General features: G+C 56.7%; 1 protein-coding gene across 1 annotated transcript in view; it reads right to left on the reverse strand.

The window, feature by feature from the left end:
- Positions 1-349: 349 nt before the first annotated feature.
- The window catches only part of NACC2 (NACC family member 2), an 80,850-nt gene continuing 57,680 nt past the window's right edge, over positions 350-23,519 (reverse strand). The window contains exons 3-6 of the mRNA XM_052648776.1: positions 9,117-9,281; positions 6,827-6,932; positions 6,453-6,550; positions 350-5,284 (exon numbers count right to left, since the gene is read on the reverse strand). Of these exons, the coding sequence (XP_052504736.1) occupies positions 4,779-5,284; positions 6,453-6,550; positions 6,827-6,932; positions 9,117-9,281 (875 nt within the window). The 3' untranslated portion in view covers positions 350-4,778. The remainder of the gene's footprint in view (positions 5,285-6,452; positions 6,551-6,826; positions 6,933-9,116; positions 9,282-23,519) is intronic.

Consider the following 23,519-nt stretch of genomic DNA (forward strand, 5'->3'; position numbering starts at 1 on the left):
GCAGGTGAGCCAGGTGCCCCAGTTTGCAGACAATGAAAGGGAGAGCCCCCTCAATTCACCGGGAGCTCAGGTGCCTCCCCACCCCAGGCACGGGACACCCCGACCCCCCACCGACATCCTGCCTACCAGCCCCCTTCCCGTCTAAGACACTGGGGGCAGGGAGAGGTGAGCGGACCAGGTGTGGACAATGAGCAGCGAGCCTGGGGAGGGCCCCTTCTCCCACCCAGGGCTCCCGGGTCCTGAGGGTGGCCCCTCCTGGGACGGTGGATCGCCCTGCCTCCAACAAACCCATGCCCTCCCTGGCTTCTCCCAACCCCACAGAGGAGCCAAGTGCAGGCAACCTGGGTTTGAACTGACTTTATTATTCTGTAAATGTGAATTTTACAAAGCGCTTTACAATGAACGATCACATCCTTTTGTTTGTAACGGATTTCCACTTCCTGGATCGGCTCTGAGCACACTGCAAGCCTTCTGGTTCCTGGTCGCTGGTGGACGTTGTGTCCTCTGAGTTATGATAGGGTGTCAGCCGTGGCGAAAAAGCAACAGTCTGAATTCTGCCAAGTAGCAGCACGAAAGAGAGGGAGGCGCAGGAGGAACAAACAGAGGTTTCCTCCTTCTTTAAAAAAAAAAAAGAAGAAAAAAAAAAGCCAGTCTCTTCTGAGGCTGAAATGGAACTCAGTGTTACTGTGAAACAGGCCTCCTATACAGCACAGGACAATTTATTTATTGATTTTTAACAGTCGTGAGTTACAGTACTACTTAACCCCTCCACGGACTCTTTAACAACAACCATCTCCTTTTCAAAAGTCTCTTTTCTTTCCCCAAAACAGTCCGTCCAAAGGATGAATGGTCTATTTGCACCCAATGCCGTTCAAATGTTCAAGTCAAAAATATTTATACGGTTTATATTTAGTTTTTATTATTTTTTGTCTGCTAAAAATAGTATTGCAAGTTTTGGCTTCTTTTGACATAAAAATGACAACCATGTGCGAAACGCTAACGAAGAAGCATCGATCAGAATCCAAGCGGGCTGTCCAACCTGAATGCTTTAGATGGGCGCTGCTTCAGATTCCTTTTTGTTTTCTCAAAGAAACAGAACAAAACAAACAAAAACCAAAAACCCTTGCCAGGTTAGAAACACCTTGCACCACCCCCCCCATGGCCTCTGGCCGCTGGCGGGTGACACGCCCGGAGCTGGCTGGCTGACATAAACACAAATGTATGCAGCAGCAACATTCAGAAACAGTAGTTAAAGCTCAAGACGGCTCTGAGCTCTCAATTCTGCGTTTAGGATTTACTGCTGGCAGAGAGGCAGGCAGAGGTTTTCTCTGAGTTTTCAGGTGGTTAATGGGCCATAGGCCTTTTTTGACTTGCAGCAGAGTATTTCCATAAAGATAACCCGGTGGAGGGGAATCTAAGCCATCCACGGCAGGGGGGTGGCATGCACCCAGCCCACGCTGGGAGGTTCCGGCCATCACATGGGGACAGAATCAGGGCCGGAACCGAGCAGGCCGCTCCCAGGCTGAGCCCCTGCTTTCCTCCTTCCTCCCAGCAGAAAGGCCGCCGAGGAATGAGTTTTCATGGAGGAGAAACACGCCCGGCTCCCGGGGCCCCAGCACCCGGACAGCGGTTTTGGGGCCGCAGGCCGCACGCCCAGAGGCTTCTCCCCTTGCCTCTGGTCCACATTCAAGGGCAGGGTAAGACGATCGCATCAAGTGCAAGGTTAAGCAACCACAGAGAACTCTGGGTGAGACCAGACAGTGCAGAAAGCAAGACAGGTTTCAAGTACGGAGGCCACCGGCCGGCCGGCCGGCCGGGCAGGCAGCCCCACCAAGCTCACAGTATCTGTCACATTGCGGTCCCGTCTCCTGGACCTCTGCACTCGTCCCAACTGCCTCCCGGGGCCCAGCCCGGCCACCGGGGAGGGCAGGGGTGGGGGGCGGCCGCGGAGCCCAGGCGGGCCGCCCGCCACGGCCGCTGGGACGGGCCCAGTCCTTCTCTCTCCGAAAGGCGCCGATAGACTTAGCTCTATGTAGACTCTATGTAGTATATGCGTATTGCTAATAGTCAAGCTTAGGGATAAAGGTGCGGTTATCTCATAAATACTGAGTGGCTTGTCTCTCGGTCTACAGGGGTCGGGTGTGGAGGGTCACGCTCAGGGGACAGGAATTAGTCATCTTGTAAACAGAGGAGGGGAGGGTCTGGTTCTAATTGGTTTTCCTTGGGAAAAATGATCAAAAGATGCTAAGGCACTCTGGAAGGCCCCCCTGAGCCCAGGCCCGCCGCCGCCCGCCCCGCGGAACATTCCGGACACGGCAGGGGGGGGAGCACCCCGGCAGATACAATCATCAGCCACGCCCGTCTGCAAACACTCCGCCCCACGTCCACCGTGGGACACATTAGTGCAAAACGCTCGGCCTGGCCCGTCCGGAGCGCAGGAAGAGTTCAGCAGCCATTCACATTAGATTCTTATTAAAGTTTCACCTGCAGCTCTAGCCTTCCTTACCCAGAACAACGAAACAGACGGCGACTATAAACAATTAAAGGACAGAGGTCATGGAACATTGTGCTGGCCTGAGCAGCGCAGTCAGGCCTTCTCTGGGAGGCCGGCGCCCCTCCGTGTCCTGGCCTCGGAGCCGGGGAGGGCCGCCGGGCCCACGTTGGAGTGGGGGTCAAGAGGAGAGAGCAAAGCCCTTCTGTCCACAGCCAGGGTGGGCAGCCAGCCCCCGAGGGTCCCCAGGGGCTAGTCGGATAAAAGTGCAAACATGGGGTGTCGGCCCCGACGAGGGGGGCTCCACAGGGGAGCTGGTGGGGTCCGCCTCACCCACCCCCACCCCCACCTAGGGGCTGTGGCCTCCTCCCAACTCCAGGAAGACTTGGTCCTGGTCCCTGGTGGGCTGTGGGCCCTGGGCTGTGCCAGCTCGCCCCCCTGGGCCTGAGACGGAAGAGGCCTGAAGCCCCAGCAGGAAGGAGCCGCAGCCCCTGGGGCAGGGACAGGCAGGTGAAGGGGCTGAGGTCAGCTCTCATGTGCCCACCCAGGGTCCTCCTAGCCCAGCCCGTGGCCATCAGACCTCTGCAGAGGGCAGGCCACCTGTCTGGCCTAGCTGGAAGAAGCACCCCTCGCCCCCCCACCACCAAGGTCTCCTCCAAGGGCCCTCCACGAGGAAGCGCGGCAGTCAGCAGGATGAGGAGCCTGGGGGGGTGGGGGTCAGTGCCGAAGCCCCCCTCCCATAATGCCCCCCTCCCAGCTGGGACCTGGTGGCTCAGCTTTGTGGGTTGGCGGTGTGGGTGGGTCACGCCTGCGCGGCGGGGGTCGGGGGGAAGGGAAGGCAGACTGCAGGGAGTAGGGCTGGGGTGGGGGCCTCTGGCCATGCCTGGGGGCCGCCTGGGACTGGGTGGGGGGCGGCCCCTTGGCATCTGGATGGGAGCACTTGGGACAGCATGTGCCCCTTCCCTCAAACAGCAATGAAACTTCACAGTGAGCATTCCAGCCTCAAACCAACAAAGCCCTTGCCCCCTGACCCCCATCAACACCCCCTGCCCTGACGCATTCCAGAACCTCTGTGCCTGCAAACCGCCTCTGCTCAGGCCTGTGCCCAGCGCCCACCTACCCACAGCCTCAGAGGCCCGCGCACCCTAGGGCTCCGTGCACATGTCGGGAGCCCAGTGCCCGCCTGGCCCCCAGTTCCCTTCCTGCTCACCCTCACTGCCCTTCCACAGGGGTGAGTGGGGCCCAGCCTGGGGTCTGGGACATGGACCCCACAGAGCCGTAGTGGGTCGGGGCAGGGACACCCCAGCCTCTCAATTTTTTTTTGCTCTTTTGGGGCTGAAAGTTTCCAAACCAAATATGAAATAGATCTGAATTACGATGAAAACGAATAAACAAGCGAACATAAACCCAGCGTGGCTGAGGGCTGCGTGGGCTGCACCAGGGGTGGTGGCCCCACCCCACGGGGCGGCGGGCGGCCAGGCGGAGGGGGCCAGGCGGGAACCAGGGGGTGCTGGGCGGCCTGGGCCCTGGGTCCCAGGTGGACTGAGGGTCCGTGGAGCCACGGGGGTCAGGCGGACCCCCCAGGCACGGGGCAGGAGAGCAGACACAGCCAAGATCACTTCCTCTCACACACACACGGACTGGCACGGCCCACTGCCAAGCCGTCACCACCGCCCTTGCACACGCTCACACACACACACACACTCTGCACACACACACCCACACCCCATATGCACGGCGGACCTGGCAGGCCTGACCCCCGAGTCTCAGGAAGAAGGTAAAACAAGGATTTGGCCCCTGGGGGCCCAGCCTTGGCCCGTGGCCCCAGAGGGGTGGGGGTGGGTCCCCGCCCCCAGGGGTGAGGACCAAGGACCCCAAAGCGCGTGTTCCCGCCCCACAGGCCCCCGGCCTCATCCCGGGCAGGGGGAGCGAGGGGCGGGGGGGTGGGAGGCCAGCAGAGCCAGGCACCGGGGCCTGGGGGCCTCTCGCCCCCTCCCCACGCAGGAGAGGGGGAGCTACAACTTGGAGACTAACCTCTCGAATATCAAAAAGGAGCCCCTGGGACCTTTCTCGCAACTAGGTCGCCAGTGGCCTAATCGTTTTACAGTATAACGAATGCATTTGTTTCCTTCATAAATTTTAAATACAAGCAGAATAAAAATCACATTTTTTTCAGGCAACAGTAGCAGTTCAGTAGGTAAGTGGCTTGATCACATTTGTCTGTATTAGTAACGCATGCAAGCAGCTTCCGTACCCGCCTGGGCGCCGGTCCGCCTGGGGCTCCTCCCTACAAGGGCCCTGCGTACGGGCCTTCCGGTCTCCTCCCCGGGGCCGGCGTGGCGGGCCGGCTGCTGCTGGCGCTGCCCTGCTCGAAGGGCTGCGGGGGGCTCTGGCCGTCGGCGGGCAGCGGCTCGGGCGCGGCCACCTCCTGGATGACCGAGCCGGCCCCGTCGGCCTCCTCGCCGGCCTCGAAGGCGGGGTTGGCGGAGGCGGCCAGGTCGACGCTCACGGCGTCAGTTCTCAGGGCCACGATGGCGGCGGCCTCGCCGCGCCGCTCGGCGTAGATGCGCTGCTCGAACACGTGCGCGGCGGCGGGCGGGAACTCGGGGTCCAGGGGCGCGCTGGCCGCCGAGGAACCCATGACCGTGCGGTACATCTCCACGCCCTCCGGCAGCATGGACTTGATCTTGGGCAGCCAGCGCTTGCGCACGCGGCGGGCGTTGGTACACATGTCCGCGGCGATGACGTTCATCTCGCTCTCCTTGAAGCTGGGGGCGAAGTTCTGACAGTACACTGCAAGGACAGGGCGTAGGGGCAGGCGTGAGCGGCCACCCACCCGCAGGAAGCCCAGGACCCCACCCTCCGCCTCCACAGGGGCCATGGGCCTGAGACCCGCCTTGGGGGTGGGGGCGGTGCTCTGGGCTGGAGCAGCCACTCTGGGGCCAGTGGAGGGGGCGTATCCTCCTCCACCCTGTCCCTCCAGCAAAGGAGGCCACGTGGCCACTCAGGCCTCTCCTGGGGCAGTTTGAAGACCAGCGGTCGGTCGGTCGGTCACCCTTCTTCCTGCTGGAGGCCCCGTCCCACTCCTCTGGGGGTGGGGTGGGTCTCTCTGGGCCCGAGATGGACTGAAGGGCCAGCATGGAGTGATGAGGGGACTGGCTCATGTCTGCTTTCAGCAGCATCGTGTTTGACAGTAACAACCCGCCCTCTCCTCCTCTCTGCTCCAGAAGCCAGGAGACCCAGCTCTCCACAAACAGCAGGGAACTTGGAGGCGGGTCCTCCAGAGTGAGCCCCCCGCCACTGTGAGCCCCGCTGCGGGGCGGGCCAGCCCCACCCCACATGCCTCCTCTCAGAGCCCTGCCAGCACCGCACGCTCTGGGATGCAATTATGGGCTGCAAAGGCCCCTCTTTGCTCTAAACAGAATTAGCCTCATGGGAGAGATTCTTTTAAGCAAGAAAACTAAGACAGTGTTTCTGGAAGACGGGATCGGCTAGTCTGGCCTGGGCCGAGCATGGGTGGCTTCTTCCCTGTCCCAGGGCAGGGGTGAGTGGGCGGGTAGGGGGTTTCGGGGATGGGGGGGCGGCGGTCTGCCACCAAGATGGACCCGGTTCCGCCCCCACGCACCCAGGAGCGGGAGGCAGAAGCAGGCCGAGCAGATGGCAAAGGCTCAAAATAACCCCCAAATGTAAATAAGGGGTTTTGTTCAAAAAGGAAAATTAGATCTATTTCACATATTAAAATAGTTTCGCAGCTGAATTCATCATGCTTGGAAACCTACCAAGAACGTTCACACCTCGAGCCCGGGCTCCTGCGAGCTGTTCTTTTCTCCCCGTCGACCCCAAGACCAGCTCCCTCTGGGAGAAACTGCCTTTTCCAGGCTGAGATCCAGGGGTCTGGCGCCTCCTGGAGATGCGCCCCACCCCCCAGCATTCCCCCAGTGACCCCCAGCCCTCCTCTTACGTTTCACAGCGTTCAGGACGCGGCTGTCCAGCGGCTTGCGGCTCGGGTCGCTGGTGGACGAACGGATGCCTGTGCCACAGCTGTTGGCCAGCGTGTTCCTGGCGGAGGGGTGGGCAGGGGAGGCAGAATGAGGCGGCAGCGGGAGGGGACACCCGCCCACCTGCCTGCACGCCCCACCCACGGCCTGCTGATCTTCCCGGGGGGTCGGGGTGTCCCCGTGACATCAGCCAGCATGCTTCTTCACGTGGGGGGTGGTCCACAAGCCCTCCCCGGGCCCCGGGCTAACACTGGCATGGGGCTGGGAAGGTGCAGGGCCGCGCACAGCCGCGCCAAGCGGGATGAGGCTTCTGCGCCCGCCCGCCCGTGGGGCCTACCTGTCGAAGAAGGTGGCGAGGAGGCGGCGCAGGAGGACCTTGTGCTTCACTCCCGCGCACAGGTGGCAGTTCATCAGCTGCCCGCGCGTGATGTAGACGCCAGAGCCTGCGGCCGGCGGGCACAGACAGAGAGGCCCTCAGCCCAGACCCAGGGCTGTAGGCCACAGCTGAGGGGGCAGGTGGGGGCGGGCGCGGCCCTCCCGACACTGACAGCAACCCCCCTCCAGGCTCGGGGACCCCAGGGTGCGCCAGGCTGTCCCTGCTCCCTCGGGGCCCTGTCTCCAGGAGGAGGCCGCCTTGGTCACTCGCTTCCACGGGGCGGTCCCCAAACTGCCTTCCGGCCCTCAGGGGAACTGCCCTGGGTGTGGGTTTGGGTAAACCCCTGTCTCACCTCTCAGTTGCTCCCCGATCAAAGAGCTGCGGGCAGGGGTGGGAGGTGGAGTCTTGGAGCTCAGGGAGGGGCTCCCCGGCCCAGCACTGACCCTCCCCCCGGCCCAGCGCAGAGGCAGGACCACACACCCTGCCGTGCTGTTCGCCCCACGGAGCCCGGTCAGACTGGGCCCGCCCAGGGCTCGGCCACCGAAGGGCAGGGATGAGTGCAGGCTCGGGCCGCCGGAGCCCGGGTTCACCCCGGATGGTTCACCCCGGATGGTTCACCCCGGATGCTGCCCGAGGAGAAAGGAGCTTAGGTCAGAGGCAGTGTCCCCAGCTGGGAGCCGCAGGTGTGAAGAACGCAGAAGGGCAGGGGAGCTCGGGGCACGGGGTGCAGGCAGCCTCCAGGGCCTCCTCGGGCCTTTGTCTACGATCTGACTCTACAGAGCACGCACTGAAGCACCTTAGTGAAAAGCAGGAAAAAGGCAGCACTCCCTTCTGCGGGGGTGGAGCGGAAGGCGCGAGGACACCCTGGGGAGACGCGACACGCCAGCTCGGGGGGTGGGGGGGCCTTCCCTGGCTTCACGCTTTGTCCCCACTACGAGCCAGGTCTCCAGGGACGCCCGCAGCCACGGGGCCAAGAAGCATGTGGCTGATGCTGCATGCAGACCTCCAGTGGGCGCCCAGGCCAAGACACAGCAAGTGTCCCCAAGGGCCTCACCACCCCCAAGGTCTGCAGAGCCTCAAACCCAACAGCAAGACGGGTCACCCTGAGCCACATGGGCCGGACAGCCGCCTCGCAGCAGGGACATCTGTAAAGAGGGGACCAGCAGGAGGCTTGGGGCTGGGGTGGGACACAGCCAGGGAAGGTGGCGGCCCGCACCCCTCCCCAGCCCAAACAGGCCTCCCTGGGGACCATGCCCACCCCCAGGGCTCTGAGGAACCTGCCCACTCTCAGAATCCATCCCAGTCCAATGCTGACAGTCCTGGAACTCAGGAGCTGGGCCCTTGCTGGAACGGTAACAATGGGCATGGGGGCAGGGCGCGTGGGGTATGGCCGGGGGCACCCTCACCCCACCCAGGCCCGTACAGACCAGCCAACACCTCCTGGTGACTCTCCTGTCGGCTAAAAAGGCCAGGCGGCCTGCTGAGCTGGGGTTCGAGCAGTAAGGACGTCTCGGGCAGAAAAGCCCCACAAAGCTGCCCAGGAGCGGCAGGCAGGGTGCTGGACAGGAGTGGGGGCCCAGTGGCCCATGAATTCTCATCTCTGCTGGACAGCCTTAAACATCTGCAAGGAGGGATGTCCCTGGCCATCCACTGGTTAGGACTCTGAGCTCCATAGTCAGGAAACTAAGATCCTACAAGACTTGTGGCTTGGCCGGGGGCGGGGGGCGGGGGGCGGTGGAATCTACAAGGAGCTGTGAGGCCCAGTGAATTCCAACAATGAGAAGATAAATATTTCCAACAGGCACCAGCCCTAATGGGCTTTGGACCCCACTGTGTTGTTTGTTTTTATAGAAGAAGCGAGTCCATTTAGGAGCCGCTGTATGGAAGCTGGCGACTCTGCCCCTTGAACATGGCATCTGGACGCTCAGGGGAGCTGGGGACGGTGGGGGTGGCAAACTGTACGGGACTTGGTTTTAGCCACGACCTAAATTAAAACACAATCACGATTGCGGCCCCTGCCAATCAGAAGCTCGACCAGCCCAGGGGATTCAATTAAAATGCTAAATTAATTCAATTGAATAACTCCTCTTCGTGACACAGTCTTCTAAAAGGAAATTAAGAGGAAATTTAAGATGTTCTTTTTGTTTGTTTGTTTTTGACTGATTGGTGATGAGTATTGTTCACAGCTCCGAAGAAAAAACAAAAGGGGAGGGCCTCTGCACACAACAGACGCGGTGGGGCGGGGCCTCACCTGCCACCAGCTCCAGCTTCTCGCCAGGGTCCCCCTCGGAGTAGAGCTTGGGGTGGCAGCGGTACCCGATCTGGCTGATGAGGCTGGCGGGCAGGGCCACCAGGTCGCGGCGGATCAGGACGCAGGAGCGGCTCTCCAGCGGCACCGGCTCCGGCTTCTCTTGCACTGTGGACACAGGACCGCCCGGTCAGGGGCGTCCTGGCCGAGCCCTGGGGCCACGGACCGGGAGATCGGCCCTCCTCCACCCAGGCCCGCGTGAGGGCTGCTCTGCGCTCATCCTCCCCACCCACCAGCTGCTGCCCCTGCGGGAGAACCCAAGAGAGTAGACAGAGCAGGTGGGGGGATGCCCAGTCCGGCCCAGGAGGCTTCCGGGCCAGGGGGGTGTCCACCAGGCCTCGGGGGACAGCCCAGTTGAGGCGGAGCGGCCGCCTCTGCTGGGGGAGCAAAGGCTCGGGGAGGGGACAGACCTCGTCCTGTCAGCCCTCCACCCAGCCGCTCCTCACAGCAGCCCCATGCCACACAGCCCCTCTGCCAGTGGGCACTGCGCCCTCTACTCCTGGCCAAGAGTGGCTCCATCAGTACCATCCAGCAGCGAAGCCAGGGGTGGCAGAGCCAGGCAGGGCAGACGCCGTGTCTCCACAGCCGGCTCCAAACCTCTGAGCCTTCAGGGAATGTTCCTGACAGATCACCACTCGGGGGGTACTCAGGGACCCCCAGTTGTGCCAGAACTGCAGCCGTGATGGGGCGGCAGGCGTGGGGGAGGCCCCCCGACGCTCCCCTGCTTGAACCCCACCCTGAGCTCAAGCACGCCCTGCCCCCATGCCAGGCCAGCCTCCCAACCACCCCCTACTCCCCCGTCCCCTGCAGGGTCTCCTGAGGCCTGGGTGGGGTTTCCTCTAGTGCTCGGGATGGAGGAGTGGGTCCTTCAGGCACTTGGTGGGCACCCAGCACACCCCTGTGCCCCACGAGGTTTTGGGAGGCTGAGGGCAGAGCCCACATGGAGGACTCCACTATGGACAGGACCCCCCCTCGCCAGGCTCCATGCCCCAGCACCCTTCAAGCAGGCCCCCAGTTCTTGCCCCCTGCCCGTCCCCCTCTCCCCCATGTCCCCCTTCTCTGCAATGCTCCTGCCCCATTTTCCTGCCTGGCACCAATTCCCCCGCGCAGCAATGCAGGCCCACGCCTCTCAGCAGGATCAGTGAGAGGCCTGTACCCAGCAAGCCTCCACCCAGACCTGCAGACTGGCACCTTCACCCCGGCTCACGCTTGCAATCGGCCATCAGCCTACCCTCTTCACCCTGCTGCCCTGGCCAGACAGGGCAGGGCCAGTGCCTGCCTCGTCTGTGCACACGGGTGCACCCGGTCACTCCCGGGAGGGCCACTGCCCCGGCAGCTGTGTGGGTGAGAACCCCAGCCGCTCTGGGGCGGGCCGCCACACACCTGGCCACGCAGCACGGCCTGCAGGGGAGCCCAGGGCCCAACCCCTCACCCACCCGGCACCCAGACAATGTCTGCAGGTTGGACAGGGCCCCAGGCTGCTCTGATGGACGCCGGGTGGGTCTTCCCTGCTGAGAGCAGTGGCTCTCGTCAGCAGCCTTGATGAGCCCTGGGCAGGGCAGGAGGACACAGCTTCTCAGACCCACCAGGACTTGGACAGCCGGGGGGTGGGGGTCAAGGACACTAGGGGGCGAGGCCTGGCTGGATGCTCTCCTCCAGGTAGGGGCTCAGGGGCGGAGTCTGTTGGGGAGGTGCGACGACCACTCCCAGAGGGTCAGAGGCAGCCCCTTGGGCTGGCCAGTGCCCCCTGCCCTCTGTACTGTGACACCCCCTTGGGGTCACAGGGCAATTCAGCATGGACACCTGAGCCTGGGGAGGGGGGAGACCAAGTGGGGCTGGGAGGAGGACCTGGAAGCCACACGGGGGCTGCTGTAAAGGGGCTTTGGGAGGGGTGGTGGCAAGGAAGGGTGGCAGCCCCAGGGCTGGAGCAGGTGAGTGTGCGTGAGCCCCCGGTCATCTCCGCACCAAGCTCCCGTGCGGGAAGGGTCAGGGCGCCCCAGGCCCTGGGGAACCAGCATTCTGCCAACCACAGGGCGAGTCCCACGGGGTAAGGTAGGGTGGTCAGTCCCACCCCTGAGGATGGGCTGGGACCCACCTGCTGCTCTCGCTGCCTCACCCAGGGTCTGGGATCACTCGCGCTGGAGTCACCCTCCATTTCCAGCAGGGTCCCCCGGGGGCCCCTCTACCCTGTCCCCACAGAGCTCAGCCCTTCCTGGGGAGGCGCCTGACAACGTGCACAGGGTGAGCATGGTACCCAGTGCCTTCGGCCCGGAAGGGGCCAACTCCAGGACGAAGGAGGGAGCCTCCCAGGAGCTCAGATCAGGGCAGAAGCCAGAAGGGTGGCCACTCTGGGGGTCGGGCAGCATCTCCCACCTGGCATGTTTGGGGAATGCTGGGCGGGGTGGGGGGGGGGGCGGGGCTTGGTGTGTCAGGCAGAACGGCAGAGAGCCGTCAGAATCTTCCAAACCTGGAATTACCCAGGGGCTCGGGGAGCACAGGAAAAACAACCCGGATGATATTTTAAAACATAATTACTCAGCCCGCCACCCCCCACCCCAGCCCGCTGTGATTACGCTCACAGACTCGGAGCAGAGTGCCAGCGCTGGCGCCGCGGCATTTACATAAAGAGCGCTCGCCAGCAGAAATAATCCCATCCACAACCCTCGGCCTCGATGTTTCTCCAAACAGCAGAAGTTGTTTGTGCTCCGCACGCTCCCCCCCACCACCCCAGCCCGGCTCCCCAAGAGCCAGAGGCTGTCAGATCCAGAACAACCAAAAGAGCCTCTTCTATTTCTGCTCTGGCACGTGCCGGATACTGCGCCAGCTAAAAATACCCCCCTGAGCGGCGGCGCATCTGGAAAGGTGCTCCGATTGCTCCGCACGCCCCTGGCCCTAAACTACCCTCTGCCGGGTCGGAGCTGAGCCTCTAGCAGCCTCCGTCCTGGGAGGGGGTGTCGAGTCACAGAGAGGCTCCAGGAACCCAGGAGAGCCTGTGCACTGGGGCTCAGTGACGAGGCCCCTCGAGCACCCCTGGTGGCCTTTGGCGGGTCATACAGTGCCTGACTGGCAACAGCAGTGGGAGATGCCTCAGTGGGCTGTGTGCAGGGGTCACACCCAGGCTCCCCCTGCACTGGGGTGGGGGAACCTGCCGGCCTCCTGCTGCCCCAAGACCCGGGCAGCCGCCTGCAGCGTCAGTGGCCCCGTGTCCACCCCTTTATGATGCTGCTTTCTAGGGTCATGGGCTCCAAATATTTAGCCCTGTGAAATCTGGTGGGAAGCATGTGAAAACCATTAGCCACTTGCATGGGGAGGTGAGCGGGTGAGTCATGGTCATACAGGTCTCGATGGAATGATCTGGAACAGAAGCTCACCTGGGCAAACGGGCAGCAGAATCGAGGCCTTGGGGCTGGAGAGAACACCAGTGTGTCCATGGGGTGGGCGGGGGACCCTGCGGGGGGAAGAGGGGTCCCTGCGGTGCCTTCAAGACTCTGCTGCCCACCTGCCCAGGACACTGCCTAAACCCAAAGCGGGGAGAGAGGTCACGCGAGCGAGGTGACACGGACGGCAGAGCCTGCATGACGCACTCGTGTGAGGCCCTGGGGCTGAGGGAGGGGAAGGGGTGGGTGTCCAGTGGGGACAGAGCTTTGGCTTGTGAAGAAGGCGGCGATGGTCACACACGTGAACGCACTTGGCTCTGTGCACTCAGAAGTGGTCCCAACAGTAAATCTCCTCTTAGGTACACTCTACCACAATAAAGACACTGTTTCAAAGGAATGAATGGAAGGAGGGAACTGGGAGCGTCACGCTGCCCGCAGCCCCAAACGTCCTCCACCTCCTGCGGGTCACGGGCATGGAACCTGAAGCACACGCTGGGCCCTCTGCACGGGCAACACACAGCAAGGCGCCCGCCCCCAGGGTGCCATCATGTCCAGGAGGCTCAGCGGGGCCCCGTTCTCGTCCCCAAGCGTGGGTGCATCCGGGCGTCACCATCGGAGCCCCTCCAACACCGTGACCACCGGCAGGTGCCCAGGCTGCCCTGGTCCCGCCACTGGGGACCTTGTTGAGGTGGGGCAGGGTGGGGAGGGGGCAGAGAAGGTGATGCCCGCTCCACAAAAGTGTATGCCATTTGTTCAGATGGCAGAATAAGAAACTGAGCCCCTAGTCCTTCCTGATACAGAAAAATACAGCTGAAAACCAAACGGAAAGAACACAGCCCTATATGACACTATGCTGGCGGTGACCAAGCCTGCCAGACACAGCGTGGCCCAGAGCCAGACCCACGCGAGCGCGCTCAGCCAATCCGTGACAGCGGTGCACAGGGGTCCGGTGGGGAGGCGACAGGCTCCCAACAAGGGCCACGCGCGAGTCACACACAGGCGAAGCCAAGCCGAACGCCCACAGGCCCAACCAGCACCATGTGTGAAGCTGAACCCAAGTGGGCTGCAGACCTAAACATAAACACAAACCTACAGAACTTTCAGCAGCAAATCTGCGATCTTGGGTTTAGCTAAAAGCCTAGACAGAACCCCAAAAGCACAATCACTAAAAGAAGTTAAATAAGAAACTAAACACCATTACAATGAAACAAAACTTGTTGTCTATGACCAAGGCAAGATCTGCAAAGCACGTGCCTGACAGAGAAAAACCTAGGGAAGACAAGGGAAACTCAACCGGAGCAGGGTGAACAATCCAAGTTTAAAAACGGGCAGAAGAGCTGAACAGATACGTTAGCAGAGAGCACACAGACAGCAAATCAGCACAAGAAAAGACGCTCATCACGAGCCCTTAGAAAAACGGAAATTAAAGCCACGCTGAGACAACACTCCTCGAGGTTCGGACAGCTTGGCAGGACCCAAGCACAGCGCACCCAGCAAGGACCCAGGGCCCCTGGCACAGTCACGCACCCGCCTGCCCGTCCACGGGAACAAGATGGCACAGGCCGCGGGGAACCACGAAGCCATTTGCTACAAAGTTAGACGTGTGCGGTGCTGAGCCAGCACTCCGCTTCCAGGTGTTTACCCAGGAGAAGAGAGAGAGATGAGCGCAAGCCTGTGCAGTAATGCCCGCACAGCTCTGTCCACAGACGCCAACTGGAAACACCCAACATCCCGCATCAGGGGAAGGGGCAGCCGGGGAGCCGTCCACATGACGGTCACCACGGGGCCACGAGGTACCAGTGGTGGGTGCACAGTTTGGATGGATCCCAGGCTTGCTGCGCCCAGTGGAGAAGCAGTGTCCAGGGTTATCTCCAGGGTGGGTCCACGTGGAGGACACGGCCAAAGACACAGCCAACACCGGGGTGAACAGAGGAGAGGGGCTGCCAGGCCGTGGGGTCGGGGTGGTCATCAGAGCAGCGTGGGCGAGCCCTGGGGCCCTGGAGGCTGGTTGACGGAGCTCTTCTGGGTGGTGGACGCTCAGATCACACCACCCGGTGCCCAGGAGGCCGCCCAGCCCCCTCTGCTCAGCTCCAGGTGGCTTCCACTCACGACAAACACACCACAGGTGGGCAATCTGGCTTGTCCCTGCAGCTGCCAGCTCGGTGCCAACTAGACCTGCAGTTTTGAAAGGGCCACACCTGTGATGGACATTGTGCGCTGGACAGCCCTGTCAGCCTCCTCGGAACAGGGCAGGTGGGTGACCATCCGCAGCCATCGTCCTGCCTTTACGTGCCTCCTACGTAACCGTGACGCACCACAGACAGTAAGACGCATCTTATTTCTTGGATTTAAAACTTCGGGGGGAGGATGCATCCAAGAACCAGCGCAATTTGGCACATGGGGTAAAAAAAAGTAGCAAGAGTCTAGAAAGAAAGAAAAATAAAGGTGGAAACAGAAATTCGAGGCCAAGGCTGGGGAGGACCTATGTGCAAACCCTGGCCAGCAGACCCCCGGAAGCGGGGTCACAAAGGGACCCATGTGGGTCTCGGGGGCCCTGTGCTCAGGAAGTTCTGGGCTCAGCTGCTGGGAAGACGTGGGGGTTGCAGAGGCCTGTCCCTGGCCTGGCGACTGGCCCCTCTGGGACAGCTCGGAACCCTGACACTCCCCCTGGGCAGCTCCACACCCTACTTGGCCCGCCCCCCTCAGACCTGGGTTCCGTTTGTTGTTTTTTGCGCCCTGTGTCCGAGTCTGGCCCTGGGAGACCCCAGCGGTCCCGTCTGGCCTCCCACCCCACCCCGAGAGAGTCCAGCAGCTTCTCCCATCACCACTGTGACCGTGTGCCTCTTCTGTTCCCCATCCTTCCATCCAGTGCTGACCTAGAGAGGCTCGCAGGCCCGCTGCCCGCCCGTGGACGCCAGGCCGCCTGGGGACGCTGCTGGGGACCACAGTGGGAGGCGCAGGGCCCTGAGGGTGGGTGGCTTTCCACTGCGTGACCGTTCTGCCCTCCTCAAGGGAGCCAGCACAGGCACTCCCCCAGTGGTCCAGCGGCTCCCAGTGCTGGGGGCCCGGGTCCTATCCCTGATTGGGAACTAAGATTCTGCACGCCGCACAGCACGGCCAAGAAGCACACAGAGGAAGCTGCCTGGTAGAGATGGTCACACTAAGTCAGTCAGACAAAGACAGATATCAGATGACATCATTTACACGCAGAATCTTAAAAAACCACACAAACGGACTTACTGACACACATAAACAGACTCACAGACACAGAACACAAGCTTGTGGTTACAGAGGGGAGGGATACATCAGGCGTTTGGGATTAACATATATACAGTTCTATATACAAAGCAGATAAACAACCAGGACCTACTACATAGGAGAGGGAACTCTACTCAGAGTTCTGTAATGAGCTAAAGTGGGAAAAGCTTTTGAAAAAGAACAGACACCCGTGTGTTGTGCAATGAATCACTCAGCCGCGCACTGGAAACTGACATAACATTACAAATCGGACGGAGGACAGTGGCTGCCCTGCGGGGTGGGGTGGGGGGGAACTGCTGGGAGCAGCAAGCCCAAGGAGGGGGCCAGCAGCGGGGGCCGGGCAGACAGACAGAGGGGTCGAGAGCCTGCAGGGTCCCGGCCGGGAGCCGGCACCTGGACACAGCTTCCCAAGTTCTCTTCGATGTATCTGCCGACCGCTAAGTAGCACGCGTGCAGGACCAGAGGCAGAAAAGCTGTTGCCGAGAAACGGAAAAACAACTTAAGCCGGGAATGTGGTGTCCCACGTGTGAGCTAGACAAGCATCGGATCTGAGGGCCTGCAGAGAAGGCGGTGCTCGGGGGAACACCAAGGACTTCACCAAGGCCCGGGGACAGCCAGGGCCCACGAGCAGCGCGGCCAGGAGCACCCCGCCTGACTTGCTCCAGCAGGTCACATCACTTCCTGACAAACCCGAGGGTCTCTCGCGAAGGACTCTAAAGACAGGTCCCACATCCTCTGAGGAGCAGCTCTGCTTAGAGCTTCCAAAATGTATTCACACATCGTGAAGCATTCAATAAAAAATCACCAGGGGGACTTCATGGTGGTCCAGTGGTTAAGATCCCGCCTGCCAATGCAGGAGACGCAGGTTCAATCTCTGATCCAAGAAATCCCACACGCTGCGGCGCCACAACTACTGAAGCCCCTGAGAAGCCACCACTGCAACTAGAGAAAGCCCACGAGCGGCGACAAAGACCCGGCGCAGTCAAAAACGAGTGATTAAGAAAAAACTCACCATCTACGAAAAAGACATCTGATCGGACCCACAGGCGATCTGTAACAGAATACAGGCAGATTCTGTCTTTCAAATAACCTCTCTTCATTTGTGCAAGGAATGGACAAGACAGAGAATTTCACCAGAAAACCAGAATCAGCAAAAAGAATCTAATGCTAGAAAGATGATTGGTTCAGGAGTAAATTAAACAGGGCAGATGAGAAGATTGGTGAGCTGGAAAGTAACTCAATCCAAAACATCCAGATGGAAGCTGCAGCAGGAAAAAGGAATAGAAAAGTCGTGAAACAGAACAAAGGTTACGTGGAATTCACAGGACGCGGTGAACGCACGACACTCGTGTCCCGGGAGCCCCGGGAGGAGGGTGGGTGCATGTGGGGAGGTACCGTGACCGAGAATTTCAAACTGATCAAAGACATGAAGTCACGTGAAAGACAGTGACCCTTGGAACTTCCCCAGGGGTCCAGCGGTTGGCTTCACCCTCCAGGGCAGGCAGCGGGGGTTCAATCCCTGGCAGGGGAGCTAGGATCTCACATGCCTCACGGTCAGAAAACCAAAATACAGAACTGAAGCACTGTTGTAAAAAATTCAATAAAGACTTTTTAAAAACGGTCCACATTAGAAAACAACAACAACAACAAAAAAAACTGATCCCAGACAGAGGGTAACACAGGAAGACATGGAAAAAATAAATGTGCAGATAAGTATAAACACAGGTATTTAAAACAACGACAAAGGGTGCAGCTAAAAACATGCAAACACTCTCACCCCTACCCAGTACGTCAGGGGGACACAAAGGAGGCTAAAGTCGTGGAGGTCTTGGCAAGCACTAGAGGGGAAGGTCCCTGAAGGAAGGCTCTGAGTCAAGATGACCTCCAACCCTTAAGAGACCAGCTGTTGTTTATGTGCTAAGTTGCGCCTCACTCTTTGTGACCCCATGGGCTGCAGTCTGTCTGCTAATCTCTAAGGACTTCCCAGATGTTCAGCTCAGTTCAGTTGCTCAGTTGTGTCTGACGGTGGACTGCAGCACGCCAGGCCTCCCTGTCCATCACCAACTCCAGGAGCTTACTCAAACTCAGATCCATCGAGTCGGTGATGCCATCCAACCATCTCATCCTCTGTCGTCTCCTTCTGCCCTCTATCTTTCCCAGCATCAGGGTCTTTTCCAGTGAGTCAGTTCTTCACATCAGGTGGCCAAAGTATTGGAGTTTCAGCTTCAGCATCAGTCCTTCCAATGAGTATTCAGGACTGATTTACTCTAGGATTGACTGGTTGGATCTCCTTGCAGTCCAAGGGACTCTCAAGAGTTTTCTCCAACACCACAGTCCAAAAGCATCCATTCTTCAGCGTTCAGATTTCTTTATGGTCCAACTCTCATATCCATACATGACCACTGGAAAAACCATAGCTTTGATCAGACAGACCTTTGTCAACAAAGTACTGTCTCTGCCTTTTAATATGCTGTCTAGGTTGGTCACAGCTTTCCTTCCACGGAGAAGTCTTTTAATTTCATGGCTGCAGTCACCATCTGCAGTGATTCTGGAGCCCAAGAAAAGAAAGTCTGTCACTGTTTCCACTGTTTCCCCATCTATTTGCCATGAAGTGATGGCATTTCCCAGGTGGCTCAGTGGTAAAGAACCCACCTGCCAATGCTGGACACGTGGCAGGAGCTATGGGTTGAATCCCAGAAGTTGGGAAGGTCCCTTGAAAGAGGAGATGGCAACCCACTCCAGTATTCTTGCCTGGAGAATCCCATGGACAGAGGAGCCTGGCGGGCTACAGTGCACAGGGCTGCAAAGAGTCGGACACGGCTGAGCACGCATGTGTGGACTGCAGCCCATTAGACTCCTCTGTCCATGGGCATCCTGCAGGCACAATACTGCAGTGGGCAGTCATTTCCTTCTCCAGGGGATCTTTCCAACCCAGGGATCATAGCTCTGTTTCCTGCATTGGCAGGCGGATTCTTTACATTGAGCCACCAGGGAAGCGCTAAAGAGACCAGTAGGCAAATTTAAAACAGACACAGAAAAGCAAATAAGCAGATTAAAGTGCTTGAGTGGCCTGAACGAAAGAGGGAAAATGGAGAAACCACAGTAGATCAGGGGAAAGAAAGGAGATGAAACCCCCAAACACCAGCAGTTCATGAAATGTAGTTGGACTAAACACTCCAATGAAGAACTGTTAAAGACTGCATGAAAAAATAAACAAACCACCACAACAACAAAAAAAAAAACAGGAGACAACCTTACACAAAAGGCCAAAGAAAGTCTGAAAGCAGAAGGTCGGGGACAAGATGGAGCAGGTAAACATCAAAGAGGAGGGCCCGGGGCAGCCGCGCCGAGGCGAGACCACGCAGACTTCGAAGCAAGGCGCCTGCCTGCTGCTGCGGGGTGTTTCCAAGAAGGCCAGCTCGCCAAGAAGATAAAACAAGCCAGTGGTAAGATAGAACAGGGGTCCAGATCACAACTTCACCATAACTGGCAGAGCTGAAAGGAGAAATGGCGCATCTACCGTATACCTGGAGACGCGGACAGCCCCTCTGGGGAGCCAACCCGTGTAAGAAGAAAACAGCGAGTCAGAAAGCGTATGCAAGACTCGATGTCACTTTCGGTGCAGTTTATCGGGCTGGACGATGCAGTTTTTGCCGGTGCATGGAGAACATGTTCCGGGGTACAGAGTGAGTCTCGGCAGATGCCAGCGCAATGGAGTGCTTGGAGGAGGCTCTGAGACCACGGGGAATAACAAATCAGAGATAACCACAAAAGGATGACCAGAAATCCAAAACAGGATTGAAATTTTAAACCCACATGACACCCTTAGATAACCCAAGGGTCAAGAAAAAACACCAAAAGCAACAAAAGCACTGGGGTTTATTTTTAACTGAATAATAATGGAAATAACAATATATCAAAATGTGCTGAGTAGAATGAAGCCATGATGAGCAGGAAATGGACAGTCCTTGAGTGTTTATATTTGAAAAGGCTGAGAAATCAACTGACCACAAAAACTAGGGCAAGAATAGCAGGTTAACTCAGAGAAAGCAGAAATAAACTGAAATTAAATATATATATATATATTTAATTTAAAATTAATAATTGAATATATAAAAACACATATAATAAATTGAAATTTTATATACAATTATATATGTTTTTATATATATATAAAGCACAGTTGACCCTTATACAATGTGAGGGTTGGGGCACCCACCCCCCTGAGCAGTTGAAAATCTACGTAAAACTTTTGTCTCCCCAAAACCTAACTACTAATAATTTACTGTTGACCAGAAGCCTTACATCTTAGTCAGTTCACACAGATTTTGCATGTTATATATATTTATACTGTATTCTTAAATTCAGCTGAAGAAAAGTAAGCGTTATTAACAAAATCGTAAGGAAGAGAATGTATTTACAGCACTGGACTGTATTTACTGATGTCCTTACGTTTACGCTGTTTCCGAGGTGAATCACCTATTTGTCAGTACCTTCATTTATATTGTCCTATATGACATGAAACACTGCACGTATTAACATGTCAATGGTACCAGACATCAAAAAAGGAAAGACAGTGTAGAAAAGAAATGCATATTTATTTACAAGGACTGCATTTACTGCAAAGAACCTATATATAAGTGGACCCATGCAGTTTGAAGGTCAACCATATACCTAAGAGAGAAAAAGCCAAAAGGTGGCTCTTTGAAAAGACTAGTATGTTGGAACTTTCCTAGAGATCCAGGGGTTAAGACTTCACCTTCCAGTGCAGGGGGTACAGGTTTGATCCCTGCTTGAGGAACAAGATCCCACGTGCCTTGGGGCCAAAAAACCAAAGCGTTAAACGGCAGCAGTACTGTAACACATTCAATAAAGACTTTTAAAAAATGATTCACGTTAACTTTTTTTTTCATGACTAATATGTTGGAAAATCCCCAGCAAGCCTAAATGAAGGATAATGAGGTGAAAAGACCCTAATTAACAATATTAAATGCTACCGTTCTATGAACATGACTCAGCAGAGTCTACAGAACAGAGGTTGGCAGACTTTTACTGTAAAGGGTCAGAGGGTCAGAGGGTCAGTCTTTTGGGCTACCTTCGGCTGCATCTCCTTCTTTGTTTTCCCCTTTTTCCTTCTAAACTTCTCTCTGAAAATATAAACAGCAGCCTTTGTGTGGGGGCGGTAGCTACACTGGCCAGGGGGCAGATCAGTCTGTGTCCCAGTTTGCCACTTTCTTCCACAAACATTAGGAAGATGTTAAGAGGATATTAGCAGTAGATTCATGCCAATAAATTTGAAAATTAGATGAGGCCCTTAAGCTTCTAGAGAAACGTAACTTAACCAACACTGACGCAAGAAGAGACAGAAATCTGAGCCGGGACCTAATAAACACGAGTCTGAAAAACACCATCTTGCAAAAACCTCCTGGCTTGCACGGCTTCACCTGTGTATTACTTCAAATATTTAAGAAGGAAGTCAGCTAATCTTATACAGACTCTGCCAGGTCATTTTATAAAAGGGGCGGGGGTGATTCTCAATTCATTTTATGAGGCCAGATAATTCTGCCAGCAAAAAGGAAAACGTGACCTTAAAGGAAAATCAGAGGGCCTCTTCTCTTGTCCATATGTTACAAAACTCCTAAAGGAAATATGAGCCCATATGAAAAGCATGGGCTTGTCCCACATGGCTGGCGATCCAGGCACTGGGTCCAAACTCTCGCCTCCTCTGAGGTGGATTTGAGGAACCTGTACTGGCACCCGGGCTTCCCAGGTGACTCAGATGGTAAAAGAATCCGCCTGCAATGCAAGAGACAGGGGTTCAATCCCTGGGTCAGGAAGAGCCCCTGGAGGAGGGCATGGCAACCTACTCCAGTATTCTTGCCTGGAGGATCCCATGGACGGAGGAGACTGGAGGGCTACAGTTCATGGGGTCACACAGACTCGGAAGCAACTGAGCGTGTGCACGTGTGCGCGCACACACACACACACACACCAGCACCCACAGTGCTTGTGCTGTGTGTGGGTGGGGGGTATGCATTTAACAGGATTCCCAGTGCTCCAGGTTGGAGCACGGGACAACTGTAGGGGGCAGCGGGCACCCTCCACAACGCCAGGGGCTCCACGTGCAGAGTCTGGCTGCAGAGGGGTGGCTCCCTTGATTTAGCAACTGCTAGACACCCCACTCCAGTCCTCTTGCCTGGAAAATCCCGTGGATGGAGGAGCCTGGTGGGCTGCAGTCCATGTGGTCAGGAAGAGTGGGACATGACTGAGCGACTTCACTTTCACTTTTCTCTTTCATGCCTTGGAGAAGGAAATGGCAACCCACTCCAGTGTTCTTGCCTGGAGAATCCCAGGGATGGGGGAGCCTGGCGGGCTGCCGTCTCTGGGGTCACACAGAGTTGGACATGACTGAAGCGACTTAGCAGCAGCAGCAGCAGACACCTGACATCTCACCTGTCTCTCCTACCTGCGGCATCCTTCTAGCAGATGAACACTGAGGAGGATGTTCCAGGTCTGGAAAACCTCTCTCAAAGGGGCAAAAATATTAGGCACTTGAATCCAGGGGTAATGAAAAAGGATTCTACGTCACAAGGTTTAACTTATTCCAGGAACACAAGTTCTTTTAATATTCAAAAGCAAGTCATAACATTAACAAAGCAGAAGAGGAAAACTATATGACCATTTCAATATTTAAAGAAAAGGCTTTTTAAATCTTTTTTTTTTTTTTGGCCATGCTGCACAGCATGTGGGATCTTAGTTCCTAGACCAGGAATTGAACCTGCATCGCCTGTAGCGGAAGCAGAGAGTCTCAATAACTGAGCCACCAGGGAAGTCTGGAAAAGCTTTTGTTCAAATGGACACTTATTTATGAAAAAAAAAAAATACTCAACCTAGGAAAGAAAACTTTCTTCATCTGATAAAGTGTATCATATACACACAAAAGCCTTGAGCAAATATCCTACTTAACGATGAAATATTGATAGCTTCTCCAGAGTTTGGAAAGGAGACAAGAATGAATGAGAAACCCTGGCCAGTACAGTCAGGCAAGAAAGAAAATTAAAAGGGGAAGAACAGGAATAAATAAATAAAGTGGTCATTTTTAGCAGATGACATGACTGTACACAGAGAAAATCCAAAAGAATCTGCAAGCAAACTGTTAGAATAAATAAGTGAATTTAGCTAGGTGGCCAGATTTAAAAAAAAAAAACAAACACAAAACCAATTTGTTTCTAGATACTAGTAACAAATAATGAAAAAAAAGACAGAGAGAGAGAAACGTAAATACCATGTGGATAAGACCAAAAAAGTGAATTCCTAGGAATAAGTCTAATGAAAGATGGACTGAAAAACTACAAAATATTCCCAAGAAAAATGGAAAAAAAATGTAGATAAATGGAGGGACGCACCCAATCTTATAGACAGTGGTTCACCTTAGACTACTCTGGAAGGTCAATGAAATCCACCAGCTTCCAAGAGGAATTGTGCAACATTTGACAAACTGGTCCTGAAAGGATAAACAAATGCAAAAAAGAACCAAAGCAGGGCAGCAGTAAGGAGCAAAAACCTGGGAGATTTATACTATATAGACATCAGGAGGCTGGGGCCTGGCAGAGACAGGCCAAGTTCAGAGGGAATTCGCACACTTTACAGACATCTGGGGTCAACACAGGGGAACTGTCGCGTCGGTGCGGAAGAGGTGGTCTTCTCAAAA

Source organism: Budorcas taxicolor, chromosome 11 (genome assembly GCF_023091745.1).
Source record: "Budorcas taxicolor isolate Tak-1 chromosome 11, Takin1.1, whole genome shotgun sequence".
In the NCBI taxonomy this organism is placed as follows: Eukaryota; Metazoa; Chordata; class Mammalia; order Artiodactyla; family Bovidae; genus Budorcas; species Budorcas taxicolor.